Source organism: Rousettus aegyptiacus, unplaced genomic scaffold (assembly GCF_014176215.1).
Source record: "Rousettus aegyptiacus isolate mRouAeg1 unplaced genomic scaffold, mRouAeg1.p scaffold_m13_p_10, whole genome shotgun sequence".
Lineage (NCBI taxonomy): Eukaryota > Metazoa > Chordata > Mammalia > Chiroptera > Pteropodidae > Rousettus > Rousettus aegyptiacus.
In genome coordinates this window covers 54,662,952-54,682,785 of record NW_023416285.1, presented here as the reverse complement: position 1 = coordinate 54,682,785, position 19,834 = coordinate 54,662,952, and the positions used below count along the sequence as shown (strand labels likewise).

At 34.4% G+C, this 19,834-nt stretch overlaps 2 protein-coding genes and 1 pseudogene across 6 annotated transcripts in view; 1 reads left to right on the top strand and 2 right to left on the bottom strand.

The window, feature by feature from the left end:
* CENPC (centromere protein C) overlaps nt 1–7,612 on the bottom strand; it is a 68,624-nt gene extending 61,012 nt beyond the window's left edge. For 2 of the 3 annotated variants that reach the window (XM_016164407.2, XM_016164408.2), the window contains exons 1-4: nt 7,362–7,612; nt 2,421–2,467; nt 1,209–1,279; nt 429–523 (exon numbers count right to left, since the gene is read on the bottom strand). In XM_016164407.2, coding sequence (XP_016019893.2) covers nt 429–523; nt 1,209–1,279; nt 2,421–2,467; nt 7,362–7,379 — 231 coding nt within the window. In that variant the 5' untranslated portion in view covers nt 7,380–7,612. The remainder of the gene's footprint in view (nt 1–428; nt 524–1,208; nt 1,280–2,420; nt 2,468–7,361) is intronic. The other variant, XM_036227891.1, reaches the window with a different exon arrangement.
* A 7,730-nt stretch (nt 7,613–15,342) lies between these two features.
* LOC118609028 lies at nt 15,343–15,461 on the bottom strand (annotated as a pseudogene).
* A 2,570-nt stretch (nt 15,462–18,031) lies between these two features.
* STAP1 (signal transducing adaptor family member 1) overlaps nt 18,032–19,834 on the top strand; it is a 30,129-nt gene continuing 28,326 nt past the window's right edge. For 2 of the 3 annotated variants that reach the window (XM_016164404.2, XM_016164405.2), the window contains exon 1: nt 18,039–18,237. In XM_016164404.2, coding sequence (XP_016019890.1) covers nt 18,118–18,237 — 120 coding nt within the window. In that variant the 5' untranslated portion in view covers nt 18,039–18,117. Of the gene's footprint in view, nt 18,238–19,834 lie in introns of all 3 variants that reach the window. The other variant, XM_016164403.2, reaches the window with a different exon arrangement.

The window sequence follows — 19,834 nt, the reverse complement described above, 5'->3', positions numbered from 1 at the left end:
CTCTAGCTGAAAGTCTATTTTGTAGAGTTATATCAACCTGTCCTTTTAAGACATATAATCAATAAAAGACTGATTCCCCTGTATAGCAATAGATTGCTTCGGTTTTCAGAAAACAACCAAACTTGTCAACCTGGATTAAGAATTTCGGTAGTTGCCCATTTTCCTGAAAACCTAACTTAAGTATTATTTTAGAAGTGAAAAATTTTGTGTTATAATTTGATCATTCAAATTCCCAGATCTCCAATTTCAAATACAGTAAACATCAAATCAAAATTTTCACAAATCCCTCTATATTTATAAAAAAAGTGGGAATATCAGATTCTCTTTTAAGACTTACAAACATCTGAACCAAAATGTACTCGACTACATTATTTATTTCTTCAGTAATTAAAGTATTAAACCTATACTAGCTTTCCTTTCTGACTTACCTCTCTACTGGGTGAAGGAAGACAAGTGTCTTTTATTTTAGGTGTTGCATAAAGCACTGATTTTGTAGAATTTATGCTAAAATCATTGGCAAGACCTAAAAAAAGATAAGAAAGTTTAAAAAATGAAATATAAGATCTTTTGTTTATAATTAAAAGAAGCCCTACATGACATGTGAAGTCTGTTGACTCTTTAAACACAATCAGCTTAAATGAAGTATACATATCCATTCAATATTCAAATGTTCCTGGAAGGCATCAGGAACTAAAAAAGGAAAATAAGATACTAAAGAAATGTGTCAGATCTTTCAGAACGTGTATAGAAGATACTTTTCCATGATCTGTGTTTATTTCTTTAATTGGCCTATTCTCTTATTCAAATACCTTCTGATGTTGACCAGTACTTAGAAAAGTTTTTATTACAATTCACCATTTCTTTAGGAAGGGGTACGAATTATTAAACATTATTTCAAGCTCTCCAATGATCCCAGGAATTCGGCACATTTATTTCTATTACATGAAATACTTTCTCTTATGTATGACAATTATTTATGGACTTCCAGACTATGGGAATCTAGTGTGAACTAAGAAGAATGGCAAATTATTCTCATTTTTGCTAATATAATTCTCAGTGTACCATAAGATAAATGAAGAATTGTACATGTATACATGTACTCAAAATTCCTGGGAAAATCATTTACATATATTTGCTGCACTCTTGATATTAACATGACAATTTTATATTTTATCCATCCCAAAGTCCATTTGGAAATGGAGCCTTACTTTTGTCTTCAAAACAGTCTTGTAAAATTACCAGTATGTTCTGGCCTTGCCCCATCTTAATGTCAGGTGGCCTAATAGAAGGAAAGAAGGAACAATGTTAACATAACATTTCCAGAGGTATTTGTTATTTAGGTTACCATCTACTTTGAAAATTGCATATCTCCTTACTATAAATGTTAATTTATTTAATGGGGAAGATATCACCTTTGCAGTCTGAGAACAAAACAGTACTAAGAGTTCCTAGAAAAGTATGTGAAGTAGTATGTCATTATCTACATTAATAATTATACTCCTTGATTGAACAGCCATGTCTAAAGCTTTTTAGCCTACTACTATGTCTAAACAAGAGCATAAATGTTTTTGAACAAATTAATTCATTTATGAAATGCATTTTAACACAAACTCCACGTTCGTAAGTCTTAACAGCTCCAAGTAACATCGTCTTCCCTACAAGTTTTCGAAGGCACTTTTGATTCAATATCCTTAATCTTAAGAGTAGCTTATGAATCAGTAAAAATTTTTAATTAAAAATTATATTGAAATAATTGTAAATTTACATGCAGTTGTATGAAATAATATAGAAAAGATCTCTTGTTCACTTTATCCAGTTTCCCTCAAAATTCAAAACATTTTGCAAAACTTAAGTATACTATCACAACCAGGATACTGATACTGATACAATCCACTAACCTTATTCAGATTTCTCCAGTTCTATCTACATGTACTGAATTGTATGTTTATTTTCTGTGTATGTATTTAGTTCTATATAATTTAACATATCTAGAGGTTCAGATATCACCACCACAGTCAAGATACTGGACAGTTCCATCACCACAAAGATCCTTCTACTAGACTTTTAGAACCACACTCACCTTTTCTTTTAGCCCCACTGGACAAGGTGAATTGTTCTAGTACCATTTAATCCCTTCTATTGAGTGTTTTCTTTTCCCATGGCTGTCATCAGTCATAACTGAGGCTGCCTCTTCCTGGTTCATCATTTATAAGGTGAATTTCTTTTCTCACTGTCATTAGTCATTGCACTGCTTGCATTAGTATTTGTGTGTTAATATAAAATAATTAAGATGACTATACTTAGTGTGCACAGAAATCATTATTTTAGTCAGAGGTAATAGTTTCTCCTTTCTTCATTTAAAAATTCCATTTTCTGAAAGTGGGAATAAAAATCAAACTATGTTATAAGCAGTAAATCACCTGGAAGATCGACAAAATCTTCTTCTGTAGCCATTTTTGAGGTGATCCTGAAAGAAATCATCAATTTGGTTTGTTTAAAATATATTCAAATACAAACTTATCTTCAAAGTAATTTCACCCCTAATATGAGCGTGCCAGAAATTTAAGTTCTTCATTTATTCATTGAGCAAGTATTTGTTAATTGTTTATTATAATACTATAAAAAGGAATTTTTATGGAGCAAATTAAAGAGAATTTGCCTCATACCCACTATTTCCAAACCTCTGCTTATACTATTTCCTCACCCTGAGATTTATTCCATCTTCTTCCTCCTCTTCCATCACACCCCTCACAACACACACACACACACACACACACACACACACACACACACACCTTTTCTATCACTAAAATCCTAATCATCCGGGCTTCCAATAATTAAAGTTGGTTGGTTAACTATATCTACTTATCTCCTTTCCCTGCAAGTATATCCTTCTAAAATAATAGTATAGGGCTAAAATGGCATAAATCAACAATTAAAAAAGAATGAATGGGAGGACCACCTATGGACAAATTTAATAACCTTCTGGAATGCAGAAAAAAAATGAAGCATGATAACTGATCGAACAGAATGAAAGGTGTAGTAGCCTAAAGTAAGCTCAGAGGATACAGTCCTTGATGAATAATGAAGCTGATCTGCCCAGGAGAAAGCCATAACTATGCAGAACTAAAAACTCAAGTTCTGAAGAAGTAAAAGAGTAAGAAAGGGAATAAAAATAGAGCAATTAAAGAACAAGAGACACCACTTCCCCTATCCCCATAAAAACAGCTCAAAAACATCATTCTCCTGTCTCAGTCTTAAATATCACCAGCATGTATGGATTACCAGACATTCAAAAGTCTATGAAACAAAAGAGGAAAATCAAGTATAAATTTTTTAAATTTAAAAGAAAATGGCCCAAGGGGAAAGTAATATCAAGAATGAAAAAGAACACCTTAAAATAAAAAAATAATTTTAAAAAGGAAAACTCTAATCAGTACCTTCAACAGAGATTTGAGATAAAACTGGACTCAAAACTAAAGTGTCATACTATAAACACTAAAGAGAGAGCAAGAAAAACTCAATTAAAGCACAATTGCCTAAAATAAAAAATGCAATTAATTATTAAAAAGCTGAGGATATTTGGTGAGAAGAGAACAAAACAAAAGATGAAGAGGAAATGGAAAAATGGAGAAAGAATAAAACAAAAAATATCCAAAAGTTAGAAGGTCCAACTTCTGACCAATAGTTACTCTAGACAGAACAATATAAAAGGAAAGAAACGTACTCTAAGAAAATATACAAACGAATACAACTGAATTCCCAAATCTGTAGGACATGAATAGCCAGCATAATCAATTTGAGATCCATACCTAGAAACATAACAGTGAAATGTCAGAAAAATTAAGGCCTAGGATCTAACAGTAAAATTTTAGAAAAATTGAGGATAAAAAGATCCTAGAATGCTTCCAGAAAGAGAAAATAGGTAGCATCCATAAAGAAGCATCCTCAATCAATGGGAACAAAAAGAAAAATAAAACACAGAGACATGCTACATTGGAGGTCAAGAGCATATCTGAGATACTTTGGGTCATATATTTTAATTGTAAGTCTATAAAGTTAAATTTTCTAGTTACGAATTGGGTAGTAACAGGATGAACAACATGCTTTTAAAAATAAAAATATTATCATCAATACCAACTGTATCTTAAGCCTCACTGTTACTTGACCCATTAGAATATAAATGATCCTACTCACTCTATGAGGAACTCTCCTTACCCCACTCATGCTCTGACATCCTTAGCTGGGACACTCTGCTGACTCCACTCTGGCTTCTACACACTGCTCTGGAACCTCTACCTTACTTGGCACCACCCAATAACCTTTGAATGGGTTATTCAGGAAAATGAAGACCTCTATTAGATTTTAAGAAACTTGAGAGCAAAGACGTCTTCAGCTAGTTTATAGTCTTCCTAGAGCCTTATCTCTAGCGCACTGTATACCACACGAACATTATTTAATATCTTTTTGACATGCCAAATATAAGACTAAAAACATGAGATAAAAATGTCTGTCTTTAAAGAAGATGAGAGAGTTTCAAATAGCTTGTTATCCTAGGGAAGTACCTAAGAAGCAAAAGATTAAATCTATTTTATAGGTAGCAAACTGAGGAACAAAGATATCTAACAAATCTCTTTTATCAGTCATTTGATGAAAACTAACTCAAGCACTTTGATCTCTGTCCAGCATTCAGCATTTTGAAACACTGAAGTAAATCCCTGAGAATGTTAGTAAACTACCTTCCAAGGCCTAATTTAAGGCCCATCTTCTAATTTCACACAATAAATGGAAAGATCCATCAAATTTGCACACAATGTTTTCAAATGTTAAATAACAACTGTTAAGTACTCTCTGTTCCTCTTTTATAAAAAAATTTAAGTCTTAGATCATTCGTTAGACGAATATTAATTGAGCACCTACTACAGAACCAAGTGCTATTTAGGCACGCTAGAGAACAAGTGATGAACAAGAAGTGGTCTCTTAACTCTAAATTAAAATACGCACTCAAAAATTGCCAATTTCAACTCATTATTCAGTCAATTTCAATTTTAGTTTCTTCCATTCACTATAAGATTATGTTTCTCGAAGAAAATAATACACAATTCAACAGGGTTTCTAAACCTCAGCACTACTAACATTTTAAGGCTGGATGACTCTCTGTTGTGAAGGTCCATTCTATGCATTATAGGATGCTTAGCAGCATTCCTGGCCTCCACCCACTAGATGCCCTTAGCACCCCTTCATCTACCCTGTCTTAAGACAATTTTTCTATACATCACCAAATGTTTCCTAGGGGGCAAAACCACCCTCCACTTAAGAACCACTAAAGTACAGGGATGACTGAGGATAATCTCTCCTCTCTCTCCTTGTCTTTTAAATGGATTATGATGCAGTCAGTTACTAGAACTAAAGAACTCAAAACAGCTCTAAGGATATGATAGACATTTAAAAAATGAACTTCGGTCAAGAGAATAAGCAGACATGGCAGACTGGGAGAAAATATTTGCAAAAGACACATCTGGTAAGAGCTGTTAAACCAAAATATACAAGGGACTCTTAAAATTCAACAATAAGAAAACAACCAAATAAACAAATGGGCCAAAACCTTAATAGACATCTACCTCACCTAAGAAGATATACAGATGACCAATAAGCATATGAAAAGATGCTCTACATCATGTCATCAAAGGTATGCAAATTAAAATGAGATTACTCTACGGATGTAGAATAACAGGAATTTTCATTCATTTTGGAAGTAAAATGATACAGGCATTTTGGAAGAGTTTGCTTTCTTATAAAACTAAACATACCTTTCACATAAAACCCTGCAATTGTGCTCCTTGGTATTTACCCAAAGGAGCTGATAACTTATGTCCACACAACAATCTGCATATAGATGTTTATAGCTGCTTTATTCATAACTGCCAAAACCTGGAAGCAAACAAGAAGTCCTTCAGTACATAAATGGATAAACTGTGTACATCCAGACAATGGAATATTATTCAATGCTAAAAAGAAATGAGCTATCAAGCCATGAAAAGATATAAAGGAACCTTAAATGCATATACTAAGGGAAAGAAGTCAATCTAAAAAGACTACATACTTTCTGATTTCAACTATACAACACTATGGAAAAGGCAGAATATGGACAGTAAAAAGATCAGTGGTTGTCAGAGCTGAGGGAAGAGTGAGGGGATGAACAGCAAGCACCAAAAATACATATGGTAGTGAAAATACCTTGATACTACAAAAATGATACATGTCATTAGACATTGTCCAAATCCATAGAATACACAACAAGAGTGAACTCTTATCTAAACTATGGTGATAATGTAGCAATGTAGGTTCATCAATTGTAATAAATGTATCACTCTGGTAGGGGATGTTGATCATGGAGGTGGCTACATGTGGGGGCAAAGCGTATATGGGAAACCACTCTGTACCTTCCTCTCAATTTTGCTGTAAACTTAAAACTGCTCTGAAAAAAAAAGCAAGTTTTTTTTTTTAAATGAACAGTGGGCATTTGGCAAATTTTATTCTCTTCCAATATTCCTTTTCTTTTATTATATATAGTAAACAATGTATGTGCTCACAGTAAAAAGTAAACATTACAGCACTCTTCCATACATCTCTGTGAATACAAATATAATTATACAAACAGACTACATAGATGCTGAAGATTTTCTTTAAAAAGGAAATAAAATAGAAAATACAAGTTTAGGATTAGGGTGATATGAGTTATGTAATATATAACCATAAGCAAAATCTGAAATGTATAATAGTGAATACTGAGAGAGTTCAGACATGTAAACAAAAGATGAGTTCCCTCCCCGGTCATTCACAGATTGCACCTTTTAATAGCCACCCTTCAGAAAACTTTATTATTGAATTGTACAGTTGAAGCCTATATAATTTTATTAACCAATGTCGCCCCGATAAATTTAATTTTAAAAAGAAAACTCTATCAATAACAGATGCTCCATAAATAATCTGCTTCTCCAGAGCGGCATGTCTGCAGTAAAAGCACACTTTTAAGGGATTTCAATATTTCTATGGACAGAAAATTACTTTGAAGACTAGGAACTGGAGCTAGGCTAAAAAGCAGAAATTACAAGATCTTCTTCAGAGAAAGATGCCATCACAACCGAAATTATGACAAGAACCCTGGAGAAAATACAAGTAAATAATCTCTGGCTACCGGTACACAATCAGTCGTGATCTCAAAAAATTCGCGCCGCTTTCCCACTGACATTCCCAGGAAGTCACAGCACCCGCCCAAAGTTTCATTCTCCTCCGCCTCCGGCGCGAGGCCAGGGGCGGCCGGACCCCCACTCGCCAGGATGGGCCGGGCCCGCACGTACCAGCCCTGACGCAGCCATGTTCTGGCCGGCTCCGCCGGCACAGGAGTCTGGGTGGAAGCCCACACGGGCCGCGGCTCCGGGAAACGCAGCACTGACAGAGCCGCGAGAAGGGCAGCTAGGCGGCGAACCAGCAGCGCCGGTGAAGTGGAAGGCGGCAGGAGAGAGGGAATTTGAGAACAATCAGCGCGCCGTCTCGATGCCCTCACCCATTGGCAGCCCAGTGCACAAACACCAGCGCCTAGCGGTCTCTGCAGTTTGAAACGGGCTGCACATGCGCAAAACGGGCCGCGTCACCCAATAGGGAGAAAGCCGTTATGGGCCGGCCCCTCGTCGTACCCGCCCACGGTTCCGTCCTTGGCAGCCCCGCCCCGCCCTCCCACAGCTTCATCTTACCTCGCTCCGGACGAGGAGGCTGGGCAAAGACCAGAGCTTTTACTAGGCAGGCGTAGTCTTAGGAATCACGTTTGTCCCTTAGCGCAGTGTAAAAGTTTTCAACGATTCTACTACAGAGTAAAAAGTAGTGCTTTTTATTGTCTTTTTTTAATGTATGGGTAATATTTTCACGATGCATTGCCAACAAAATGACTTATGTAAGTAGATATCATTTAAGCATGAGGTCCTGAAAGGAAGACTAGATCAGGAGACTGGAAACCTGTTTAGCGGATTAGTTATGTCATCTAGGACAAATTGTGGCACTGTTCTGGGTATTTCCATGTTATATAATGGGAAAGCTAAATTAGATGTCCGGAATATTTCTTCCTACCTGACCATTTTTATTCTACCAAACTGTCCTATTTGTATCATTTAATAAAAAATTGCAAGGGAATTTTAATCAGAAAATACATTAGTTATTTAATGAAATCATTAATCAAAAGCTAAGTCCATTTTTTATTTTTCTCTTTTTTTTTTTTTGTAGGGAAGAGAAATTACAAATTAACTCTGAAATCAGATAAGCCTGAGTTTTCCTATATGCCACTAGTTCTGCTATAATGGGCAAGTTAATTAAACTGTTTCTCAATTCCTTTGTCTGTAAATGAGAATAATATTAAAGTTGTTCAGATATTGAATTAATTCCTTTCACGATCTAGGTAAAATGCCTGGAACAATTGATGTTACGGTCATTTTTTAACTTGGTCTGGCAGAAGTTTTGCCAATCAGACTACATTATATAATTTGGTGTTGTCACATTTGGAATAGATAATAATAACTATCATTTAGTGAGTACATATGACATGCAGTAACTTACTGCTTAGAATATTCCTCTGAAAGATGACTAATATTCCCATTTTATATACAGCAGAACCGGGACAGGGTTTAAGTAACTTGGCCAAGATCATACTGCTATTTAACTTTAGACCTGGGATGAACTCTGGTTCTCTGACTCCAGAATGCTTAATCACAACACTTTTACCTTTCAGTGGGAAATTTTAGCAAACTCCATCATAGATGTACAATTCCACATGTTAAATTATATCCCTCTGCTTCTACTGGAAACAGTAACTCTCAGAGAAATTTTGAGAAACTTGAAATGCAATGACATGCTGGTATAGACTAGAGAGTACAAAGGGTATTGGGGGTAAACTGTTATGTTCTTGAGAGAAAACAGAGCAGCACCCTTATGAAAACAAAGTTATGGAGACTACATAGTTCCCAAACAAACTTTTCAGTTCCCTCTGCATCTGTTGTAATATTTAATAGCCTCACCATGGTTGTAGCATCCCGAAATAAGATAGCTAGTTGATTAATGTTTAAAAACCCAGATTTGTCATTGTAGACCCCTGTCCCCTCGAAATACATCAAGATCACTCCTTATGAACTGCTATGACAACTGACTACATCTTTAAGTTTTCTATCACAACTACATACCTAAAGTGTGTGTGTGTATGTGTGTTTATGTCAATGAAAATATATATATATTAGATATGTATATGGAAATAAAGTATCCAGAAATTTATCTTAAAAGGAAAGGAGAAACTTTTAGTTACTTATGATTTTATATAAATAATTTAAAATTTGTAACTGTTAAAACTTCTTTAGAGAATATTTTAGACCTTAAAAATTACACTCCAAAAATCAATATGCTCTAGAAATTATAGCATAGTTGCAATTATAACTTAGAATTTACTAAAGTGAAATAAATTTATTTGTATAATTTTGAGTTGTATTTTTTTTTAATTTTTTTTTTTTTACTCTTTACTACTAAATATTGGTCCATCTGTCAAGTACATTCACTTTAAGTAGCCTTTTCTGACAAAGGCTCTATTAGACTGTAACTGCCAATAGTGTGCTTGCAATATGCAGATAAGTGGCAACAATGTTGACACACACACACACACACACACACACATGCACGCACACACAAATAAAACAACAACAACAAAAGGCTTTACTATGCAGTGGATCTTTAAATTCTGCACTGATTCATTAATTCTAAAATGCTATATGAATTAACTGACCTTACATTTCCTAAATTGCCTCTGACTTCCACCAAATAATTATGATATGAGTACTAATGAGAAAAAAATTCTAAAATGTTCTAAATTAAATTATAGCAACTGGAGAGTGAGAAAAAGATATAGAAGTATTAGTCTATTAATGGCTGAAGTCCAGCTAAGAAAGGACTTTTCACATTTCTGTTTCGCCTTTTGGGATTTCGGATTTATTTCCAGATTATTTTAGCCAGACACCATCTAACTCCAGGGCCTCTCTGAACTCTGACCCCACCCCATCCACAATTGTTATTCAGACTCTGCTATCCCAGAGTTGGCTCCTGCTTCACCTTCCCCAACCCCTTAGCCTATAGCTGGTGTAAATTCTTTCAGGCTACTGCTTTCTTTCCCTACCCCACTACCATATGTTTAAAAAGTGCTTGCAAAACTCTGGGTCTAAGGACATGCTATGCTGTCTTTTCTACCTAGCCATTCTGCTGATGGTTTAGACTCCGTGCCCAAGACCAGTCTTCGCACTATCATGTTTGGCTCAATCAAACCTTACTTAAAAAGAAAAAATTTCAGTCATGGAAGTTAAATATTTTTCTTCAACAGTACTTATTGTCAAATTTATTGTCTCTTCACTTACAAGATTCCATAGAGAAACAGAAGTCATAAAAATGTTCACAATTGAACTGACACCTTAAAAATTCATCCATATTCAACCCCAATCTCACAGTTTAACATGAGCATCATCCTAGTCTATCATCCCATTGAATCACTTTTGGGTCAGTCTCACTCTAGTTGTCAGATATTACAAAACAAAACAAAACAAAAGTGTTAATTGATTACAAAGTGAAAATAAAAATCTTGCAAAAGATAGATGGCTTTATGAGATTGACAGTGTAACTCTAAAAGTCATCAAATTAAATGCAAGGGCAAAGACAAACACAGGCCAGTTAACTTGACAAGCTTAACAATATTCAGGGGAAGCTTGGAAGGTCAAAGGTTAACATCATTAGCCTTTGGGGAAATGCAAACAAAAATCACAATATGAACAAAATTTTCACTCAGAAAAAATAGACATTGAATACACATTTCATCAAAGAGATTCAGATGAGAAATAAGCACAGGAAATAATGCTCAACGCCATTATTACTGGGAAATACAAACTAAATTTCAATGACGCACCAATACAGACTTACTAGAAAGGCAAAAAAAATTTTTTTAAACATACTATAGAAAGTGCCAGTGAGGAGAAAGAGCAAGTGGAACTCTCATACATTGCTAGTAGGAAAGCAAAATAGTACAGACACTCTAAAAAAACAGTTCGGCCATTTCTTATAAAATTAAACATACACTTAACATATGACCCAGCAGTGCCACACTTAGGTATTTACTCAAAAGAAATAAGAATATATATCTACATGAAGAATTGACTGCAAATGTTTATACCACCTTTATTCATAATGGACCTAAACTAGCAATATGCCCATCAACTGGTGAATGAATAAAGAAATTGCAGTACATCCATACAGTGGAATCCTCCTCAGTAATAAAAACAAACAAACAACTGATACATGCAACAACATAAACGAATCGCAAAAGCATTATGCTAAGTGAAAGTGGCCAGACATCAAAGGCTGTCTGCTGTGGGATTCCATGTATGCGACTACATAAAACTATATGAACAGAAATGAGACCTGTGGTTGTCTGGGGATTGAGATGGAGTAGAGTAGAGAGAGGAGACACTGACTATGAAGGGCCACGAGGGAACTCTTTGCAGTAGAGGAAATCTAGGTCTTGATTACAGTGGTAGTTATATGATTATATCTATTTGTCAAAACTATTAGAACTGTGCTCCTAAAAAAAAAAAGATGAGTTTTGCAGTAAATTATAACTCAATAAACCTGACTTGAAAAATTAAGAACATTAGAAAGAGAGGAGAGAGAGAAAGCTATCAACCAAATGCAATGTGAGTTTTGGTCAGTCTGGTTCAAAACAAAGAAGCTATAAAGAGCATTAAGCAACAAAGGAAAATGAAAATATTAATTTTTAAGTGACATTAGGGAATAGTGAAATTGTGTAAATATTAAAATGTTATCAATTGATGAAAAAGAATGTCCTTACTCTTAGGATATAGATGTTAAAGCATGGAGGGGTAAAACCTGATGTTTATAAGTATTTTGAAACAGTTCAATAAAAAGGAAGAGAGAGATACAGTTAAAGCAAATATGACAAAATGTTAACAATTACTGAGCATAGACAGAGGACATGTAGATATTTATTGACACTACTTTTTCACATTCTCTGTATATTTGAAATTTTTCATAGTAAAATAATGGAGCAAATGTAACCAAGCAAAGAGTTCGACCACCGGGCACCGCAGATAGCCAATTACTCTGACTCCAGGGTGCAGTGAAAGAAAGTGGAATTTATTGTACAGCACTGTACAGTGGAAAACAGCTTGTGATGGAAATACCAGAATTCCCCAGTGGTTTACAGACCAAGGGTTTTATAGAACAAAAATTTTAAGTCACCATTAGTAAGGGTTTTGGGATCATGGGTCTTGATGATTGATCAAGAGTGAGGTAAGGGCAGTATATCATTATTTCAGGTCTTGAGGTCAGCTTCCCCATTCCTCAGTCTGGTTTCATGGGGATGTGCTCAGGTGGTCATTCAGCTTTAGGGCTCAGGAGCTGAAACACAACTTAGGGCAAGATGTTATCGTCAATCTAATGAAATTTATAACATGTGACCATTAGTCATGGCCTGGCCATTGCTTCTTCCTTGGTTATTAAATGTAAGAGAAAGGGTTAAGGCTTATAGTGCATGCAGTGAAGAAACTGAATTGAGTGCTAGGACTACATGTTAAATGAAAATTAAACTTCAAATTAAGACCCACAGTTTCACAAAGTGGCATTAATAAAACAGCTGAAGTTCTCAAATGTTTTGCAAAAAAAATTGTTATTCTGCAAAGTCAAACGTGAAAATGTTAGCACATTACTATCAGAGAATTTTGTCAGGAAAATTACACTCCAAAAATCAATTTGCTCTAGAAATTATAACATAGTTACAATTATATCTTAAAATTTGCTGAAGTGAAATAAACTTATTTGTATCAATTTAAGTATTATGTTTTTATATAAAAATTTCAATTTTTTTGTCTCTATACTGCCAAATGCTGGTTTATTTGGTAAGTACATTTATTTTAAGTAGCCCTTTCTTACAAAATTATCCCCAGATAGAAAGCCTCTACTAGACTGTAAAGTGTGCTTGCAATATGCAGATAGGTGGCAGCAACGCTCCCCAAATGCAATGGGTCTTAAAAGTCTGCCTTGAATCCTTAATTTTAAAGTGCTGTATAAATTGACTGAATTGTACCTTTCTTAAGTTACCTCTGTGCTTACCATTTGATTCTTAGTTGCAACGATAGTATACAAACATTGTTATTAGTCTCTGAGTCTCCATTCTGTATCTCACAGTTTATTTCTAATCAACATAATTCTTACTTCATGAAAAGATTGTGTCATTTAAAACACATCTAGATTTTCAAAAGCTTTATAATATAGTTCTACATTGTAGTTTTACCTTTGCAAAGACTTAAATTACTTTGATGGTATTAGGCAAAAAATTAAATAATGTACATTTATATATCAACATGGAAATATGTTCTAGATATCTTATATGAAAAAAAATGCAGTTTAGGAAATAGCACGTATAGCATTAAACTGATTGCATAAATATACACAAATAAAGAAAAAGTGCCAAAAAGTGATGGTACCCATCCGTACAGTGCAAATGGCAGATGGTAGAGTAGCATGCGATTTTCATTTTCTTCTTTATGTCTTTCTGTTTTGTCTAAAATTTGTATAAGTAAGCTTTCCATCTTTGACAAAAATAATTTTTAATTTAATTATGTATCAGACATGATATATGTTTGTAAATTCAAATGCCAAAATAAATTGTAAAAAATAAAATCCCAAATTTGTAGCTTGTAGGCAATAGCTAATGGTAAGAGATTTATGAGGTAAAAGAAATAGGAAGATAAACTGCAAGCCAAGACATGAGGCAGAATTGATTTACTGTTGACACAGAAAAAAAAATTGTCAGGTATCGCAAAGCATTCATGTTTGCAAAATGAAGATTATGGAGCACCTTCAATGTTAAGATAACTTTTCACTTATTCCTATAGAGAGTGGGGAACTATATTGATGAGGGGTCAGTTACCTAGGGCAGATTTCATGATAGCTAATTTAGGGAAAAAGGGATCTACTCATCAGCACTTATCAGCTTACAGAATTGTTGGGAGGGATGGAGAAATAATGTATTTTGGGTTTTCAGGAATGATTCTCAAAAACACACTGCAAAACTTATCACCAAGAGTCAGCTGCTACATGTACAGTCTGGAAGCAAATTGAAAAATTGAGAAGTTGATGCTAATGCTGGAATCTCCAGAATCATACTGACATTGAACAATCTGGAAGCCATCACAGTTAAAAACCTGCCATGTCAAGGAAGCTACCACAAAAAAAAAAAAAAAAAAAAAAAAAAAAAAAAAAGCCTCCATGAGCAGGAAGCTTCCTTATTGCTTCTGGCTCTAGAAGTACACACTAGGATTTATGATAATATTGACACAGAAAAAAATCAGACCATGCAGACCATGCTTGCTTCCAGAAAAACCAAAGGCAGATAAAAATAAATTCTACCATTTGGATGGTTCCCTCTTTGCCTTGTTGATAGTTTCTTTGGCTATGGCAGAAGCTTTTTAATTTGATATAGTCCCATTTATTTATTTTTGTCTTTACTTCCCTTGCCTTTGAGATCAAATTTATAAAATCCTCTCTAAATCTAAGGTCCATGAGTTTAGCACCTATGTTTTCTTCTATTCAATTTATTATTTTAGGTCCTTAATCCATTTTGAGTTAATTTTGGTGTATGGTGGGCAAAAAGGAACTCTCGTATGCTGCTGGTGGGAGAGCTAATTGGTACAGCCGCTATGGAAAACAGTATGGAGATTCCTCAAAAACCTAGGAATTGAATTACCATATGATCCAGCAATCTCTCTTCTGGATATTTACGCCCTCCCCCCCCCCCCCGAAAACTGAAAACATTTATTCGTAGGCATATGCACCCTGATGTTCACAGCAGCATTATTTGCAGTGGTCGAAACATGAAAGCAATCGAAGTGTCCTACAATAAATTATTGGATAAAGAAGATGTGGTACACATATACAATGGAATATTACTCAGCTACAAGAAAGATGAAATCCTGCTATTTGTGACAACGTGGATGGATCTTGAGATAATCATGCTAAGCAAAATAAATCAGACAGAAAAAGTTGAAATCTATATGATTTCACTCACAAATGGGATATAAAACCAAAAGCAACAAACAAACATGACAAAGAGACAGACTCATGGACAAGGACTGCGGATTAGCAGTCAGCCTCTGCAGTAAAGAATGGCACACTAAAAGGGATTGGAATGGATGTTAAGCACCAATCTACTTTATGCCTTAAAGAAGCACTAATGGATTTTTTCTTTTTTTAAACCTACAGCATCTGGTATTCCTAGGTGGTCTCCCATCCAAGTACTAACCAGGCCCAACCCTGCTTAGCTTCCAAAATCAGACAAGATCAAGCATATTCAGGGTGACATGACTGTAGACACTAATGGATCTTAAATGGAGTGAAAGGGAAGAACACAGACCTAATCTTTGTATACATTGAGTTTGAAGTAGTTAAAACTGAATTCATTATTGTTCTACCCCTTAAACTATCTCCCTATCTGAAATTTCCAGTTTCTATGAAAACTGCCATTTTTCTACTGTTCATTGCATATAGAAATCTGTATGTGTCCTATATCTATGTGTCATCCAGGAAGTATATCACTTCAATAGCAGAGACACCTCCCTTTTCTTTTGTCATGAAAAAAAAATATGGAGTAACCAAAATTACTAGAAAATAATATTTTTAAAGAAGTTTCAACTTAAAAGGGCCCTATTATGAAGGACCCACATGTGTCATGCTTGAGCACATTGCTGGTACTCAATAAATATTTAATGTTGAATGAAAAAATGAATCTCAAAAGCAATGAGAATCCATTTAAATGTTTTAAGCAGACTTGAATAGATTGCTTTTAAATGAATCAAAGAAAAAGAGTGAAAACTAGACTTGCTTAGAAGCCTACTGAAACTCTTCAACCAAGAAGTCACGTTGTCCAACTGCTCATTTCATAGCTGAGGAAGCTGTGATCTCAGAGACTTTAGTGGTTTGTTCAAGATTTCAGAGCTGGTTAGTGGCAAAATTGGCTTTTCTCCCTATGCCCATTACTACATTTCTTTACCTACACATTCATTATTTAACACCTAAAACTCGGTATATCTGTAAGAGGATTTCCATTGTAATGGTGCAATGGTACAATGATGGAAATTGCCAATAGGTCTAATTGGTTAATAATGTTTCGGCAAGATTTTTGCATTTATAGTTGATGGGGGGTTTTGAATGCTTTTCTGTACTTTTTTTTTGTTTAGTTTTGTTTTTTGTTTTTTCTTTTGGTTGTTAGGGAGACAGGTTTTGAACTTTGGTGTATTAGGGATTAATTTGACTTGCAAAACAACAAACTAAAGCAACTTACAGATGTTAATGAACTGGGTTTTCTTTCCTTATTTTTTTAAAGGTAAGAAAGATATATTAACTATCTCATTAATTCTCAAAATATTTCTAAAGAGGCATTCTTTTTTCCCATGAAATTTTTTGGCCATAAAGCCAATAAATACTTTTCTCATATTTCAACCACTTATAATTCCTGCATCCTACCTCCTCTGGCTGCTTCTTCTCATTCTCAGTTCTCATCCCTCTTTTCACCGTCTCTCTGTGTCACACCAGCTACCAGCTGCCAAGAATGGGGATTAGGTCACCAAGCAAATCAAAGGCTTACCTGTGTTAGTCAATTCATTTTCTTATTACATTAAAACTTAAAAAATAGTAGAGTTGTGTCTCAAAAAAATTAAACTGGACTTGGATTTTTTCACTTGAAGATGTGAGTAATAGGAAGCAGCTCTCAACCTAATATACAAGCAAGGCAGAAATTTTGAATCTTAAATTCCCAATTTCTGTTTCAAACTGTTTTCATTTTGATAATGCACCTGAACACTCCTCTCTAGTTTACTGATAATCAGTCTGTATTGTTGTACCTCATTTTGTGGACAATTTGGCTTCCCATATCTGTTTCTGTAGAGCCAATGGAACCCATACTGGTGGAGAAAACCATGTGGTCTCTCCATTAGGAAAGGAGGATCAGACTGGAGGTTACTGGCTTACTTTGATTTCCGACAATAGGCTGGCTTAACTGGGGAGAATGCTCAGGCCCAGGCTATACTAAACCAGAGTTTTTCTAAATATTGAGAGTAAAATAGGAAATGATGGAACTTATCGGGACCCCTGCAAAACAAACTAGAATACTTCCCAATTCTCCCTTCTACCATCATTCCTTTCACAGTGTTGAGCCAAATCCAGTCTCTCAGGGACCATTTCCCATATGCAACTATTAAATGCATTTTGCCCCATTGTAGCTCTATAAATCTCACAAGATAACTGTAGAGACCCCATCTATACATTACAGCATCAGTAATACACAGCTCAAAAAATCATAAAAAAACAAAATACGTTTTGAAAATTTAATAGCTTCCTCTGCCAGGTATATTTTGTCAAGCATCGAATGGCAACTCATGAACTCAGAATACTGACAAAAAAGTGGAAAATCTCATATTCTTATAACTTAGTGGACCATCAGAATGGGCATAAAGAGCTCCATTTTTCTAAAAATTTAAACAAAGTTTGATCCTGAATTACAACAGAAATAGTCCTAATATAACTTATTCTATTAAACTATTTTTAGTGAATTTGAGTTAATTCAAGTCCTGTCTTCTGGGGGTAAAACTGGACAGCAAAAAAAAAAAAAAAAAAAAAAAGGAAAAAAGAAAACAAATGTGGCCTTGATGTCTCCTTTAAAGCCCATGATTTCCACAGGGATTCCTTTCATCCTCTGGTGATATTAATCTTCTGTTTATTTTGCTATTGTAATTCTAAGTACATGTAGTTTACTCAGAGATAGCTTTCTGAAAGTTGGTCTATGCCTGTTTTTTCTTACCTCATAAAAAGTAAAGGAAATGTGTGTGTGTGTGTGTGTGTGTCCTGTTGGTGGTTTAAAATCAAGTTGGGACTTCCTCTTTGAACAGTTGCCTTTTCTTCTCACACGAGAAAGATCTCATTTTGTTTGAGACTGGATACGGTTGAAACCAAACCATATACCAGCGAGAAGTTATGATGGCTATGAAGCCCCCAAAACCAGCCCCTCGCAGGATCTTTCAAGAAAGGTTAAAGATTACTGCTCTACCCTTATACTTTGAAGGATTTTTATTAGTTAAGCGGTCAGAATACCAGGTAAGTCCAAAGATAAAAATATTAAACTAGAAGTTTCTGTCTTAATATAATGTTTATTTGGTGGTGATGTTATGAGACAAGTGCCTCCTTGTTTCTGTTGGGATTAAACTCTCTTCCTTGAGCTCAGAAATATTACCTAATTTTGCATAATTTAAATACAATGTGTAGCTTAAACATGTGTATACACATATGTATTGTATATAATAGACGGTTCTAACATTGTCAGTAATGTAAACAATTCAATGAGATAAAATGATTAAAATTAAACCTGCTTCTACTCTCAGTTGTTTGAAGTTTATAGTGATCAAATTTTTTTTAAGCGATAAACTTATGAGATCATGACTATGACAAAATTGATATTATTTAATATCATATTCTAAAAACACTGTTCAAGATACTTTCAAATATGTAGGGTGCGCTGCAGGTAGCATGTACACTATGAGACAAATGCATTCACTCTAAGAAAATTCATAAAGCATTCCACATTTTTTAAATGCAAAAATGAAAACTTTTAGTTAAAATTGTGAATTATTTGAAACTAGTGAAAGAAATAAACGTGAAGTACCTGTTACTAAAAAAAAAAAAAAATCACTGACTCAGGTCAAATTTTATGAAATTTTAAAATTAACTGAAATTAGAAAAAAAATAAGTGTTTTGATAAATACCATAAGAAATGTTTAAGTTGGGAAGCTCTGCAGAACATTAAGTGAAGTCTCTACTGAAGGAATTCAGAACATTTAAACTAGAGAATGTATAACTGAGGAGTAATCTGGTCTATAAAGAGCTTACTGGTTAATGGGTGTTTCTTAGCTGTTTTTGTGGCAGGACACATTTAAAACTTAAGGGGCTTTGCCCCCTAGGAAAATGTGCCAACATACATCATTTAAAATGCAATTCTAGAAGGTCAGTAGATCTCAGGTCAAGAAACTATTAAAAGTATATATTCTTCATGGAAAAGATAATGTGGGAAAATTTACTTAAACCACAACATTAGAATTTTGTATTAATCAGGAAGACTTATTTGATAATGATAGCTATTAAATGGCAATATAGTTCTTATAAATGGGGAAATTCTCATTTTTTGGAACCGTTTAAAAACAGAGTTTAGGCAACATCTCACAGTTTCTCCAATCTGTGTGTAATAAACATAAAAAACAATGTGTATGTCTTCTTATTAGCTCAAGCATAAAAATGTAGTCATCATAACAGTATCAAAATAATATTTCTCTGATTAGTCCTCTAATTGCCACTAATTTATTTAGAAAATTTTCAGGGCTCAGTTGTGCTTTCAAACATAGTTTTCTATGCTCATAATCTCTAATTTTTTAAAAAAATAACAATCCTTTCAAGAAAACATTTTTGAACACAGATCTCTAATGTAAGAATATTAATTTAATTAGAAAATACATGTGTACTTCTGTACTAATACCCCAAACAAATTATGAGATATATGCAAAACAGAAACCAAGAAAGATGACACAAATAAAATATAATTAGATATTTTTAAACTTTCTTCCCCAGTGGAATTATCTTGCACACCTCTGGATTTATGTATCCCACTTTGGAGACCACTTATACAACATCCTTCCTTAAGCAA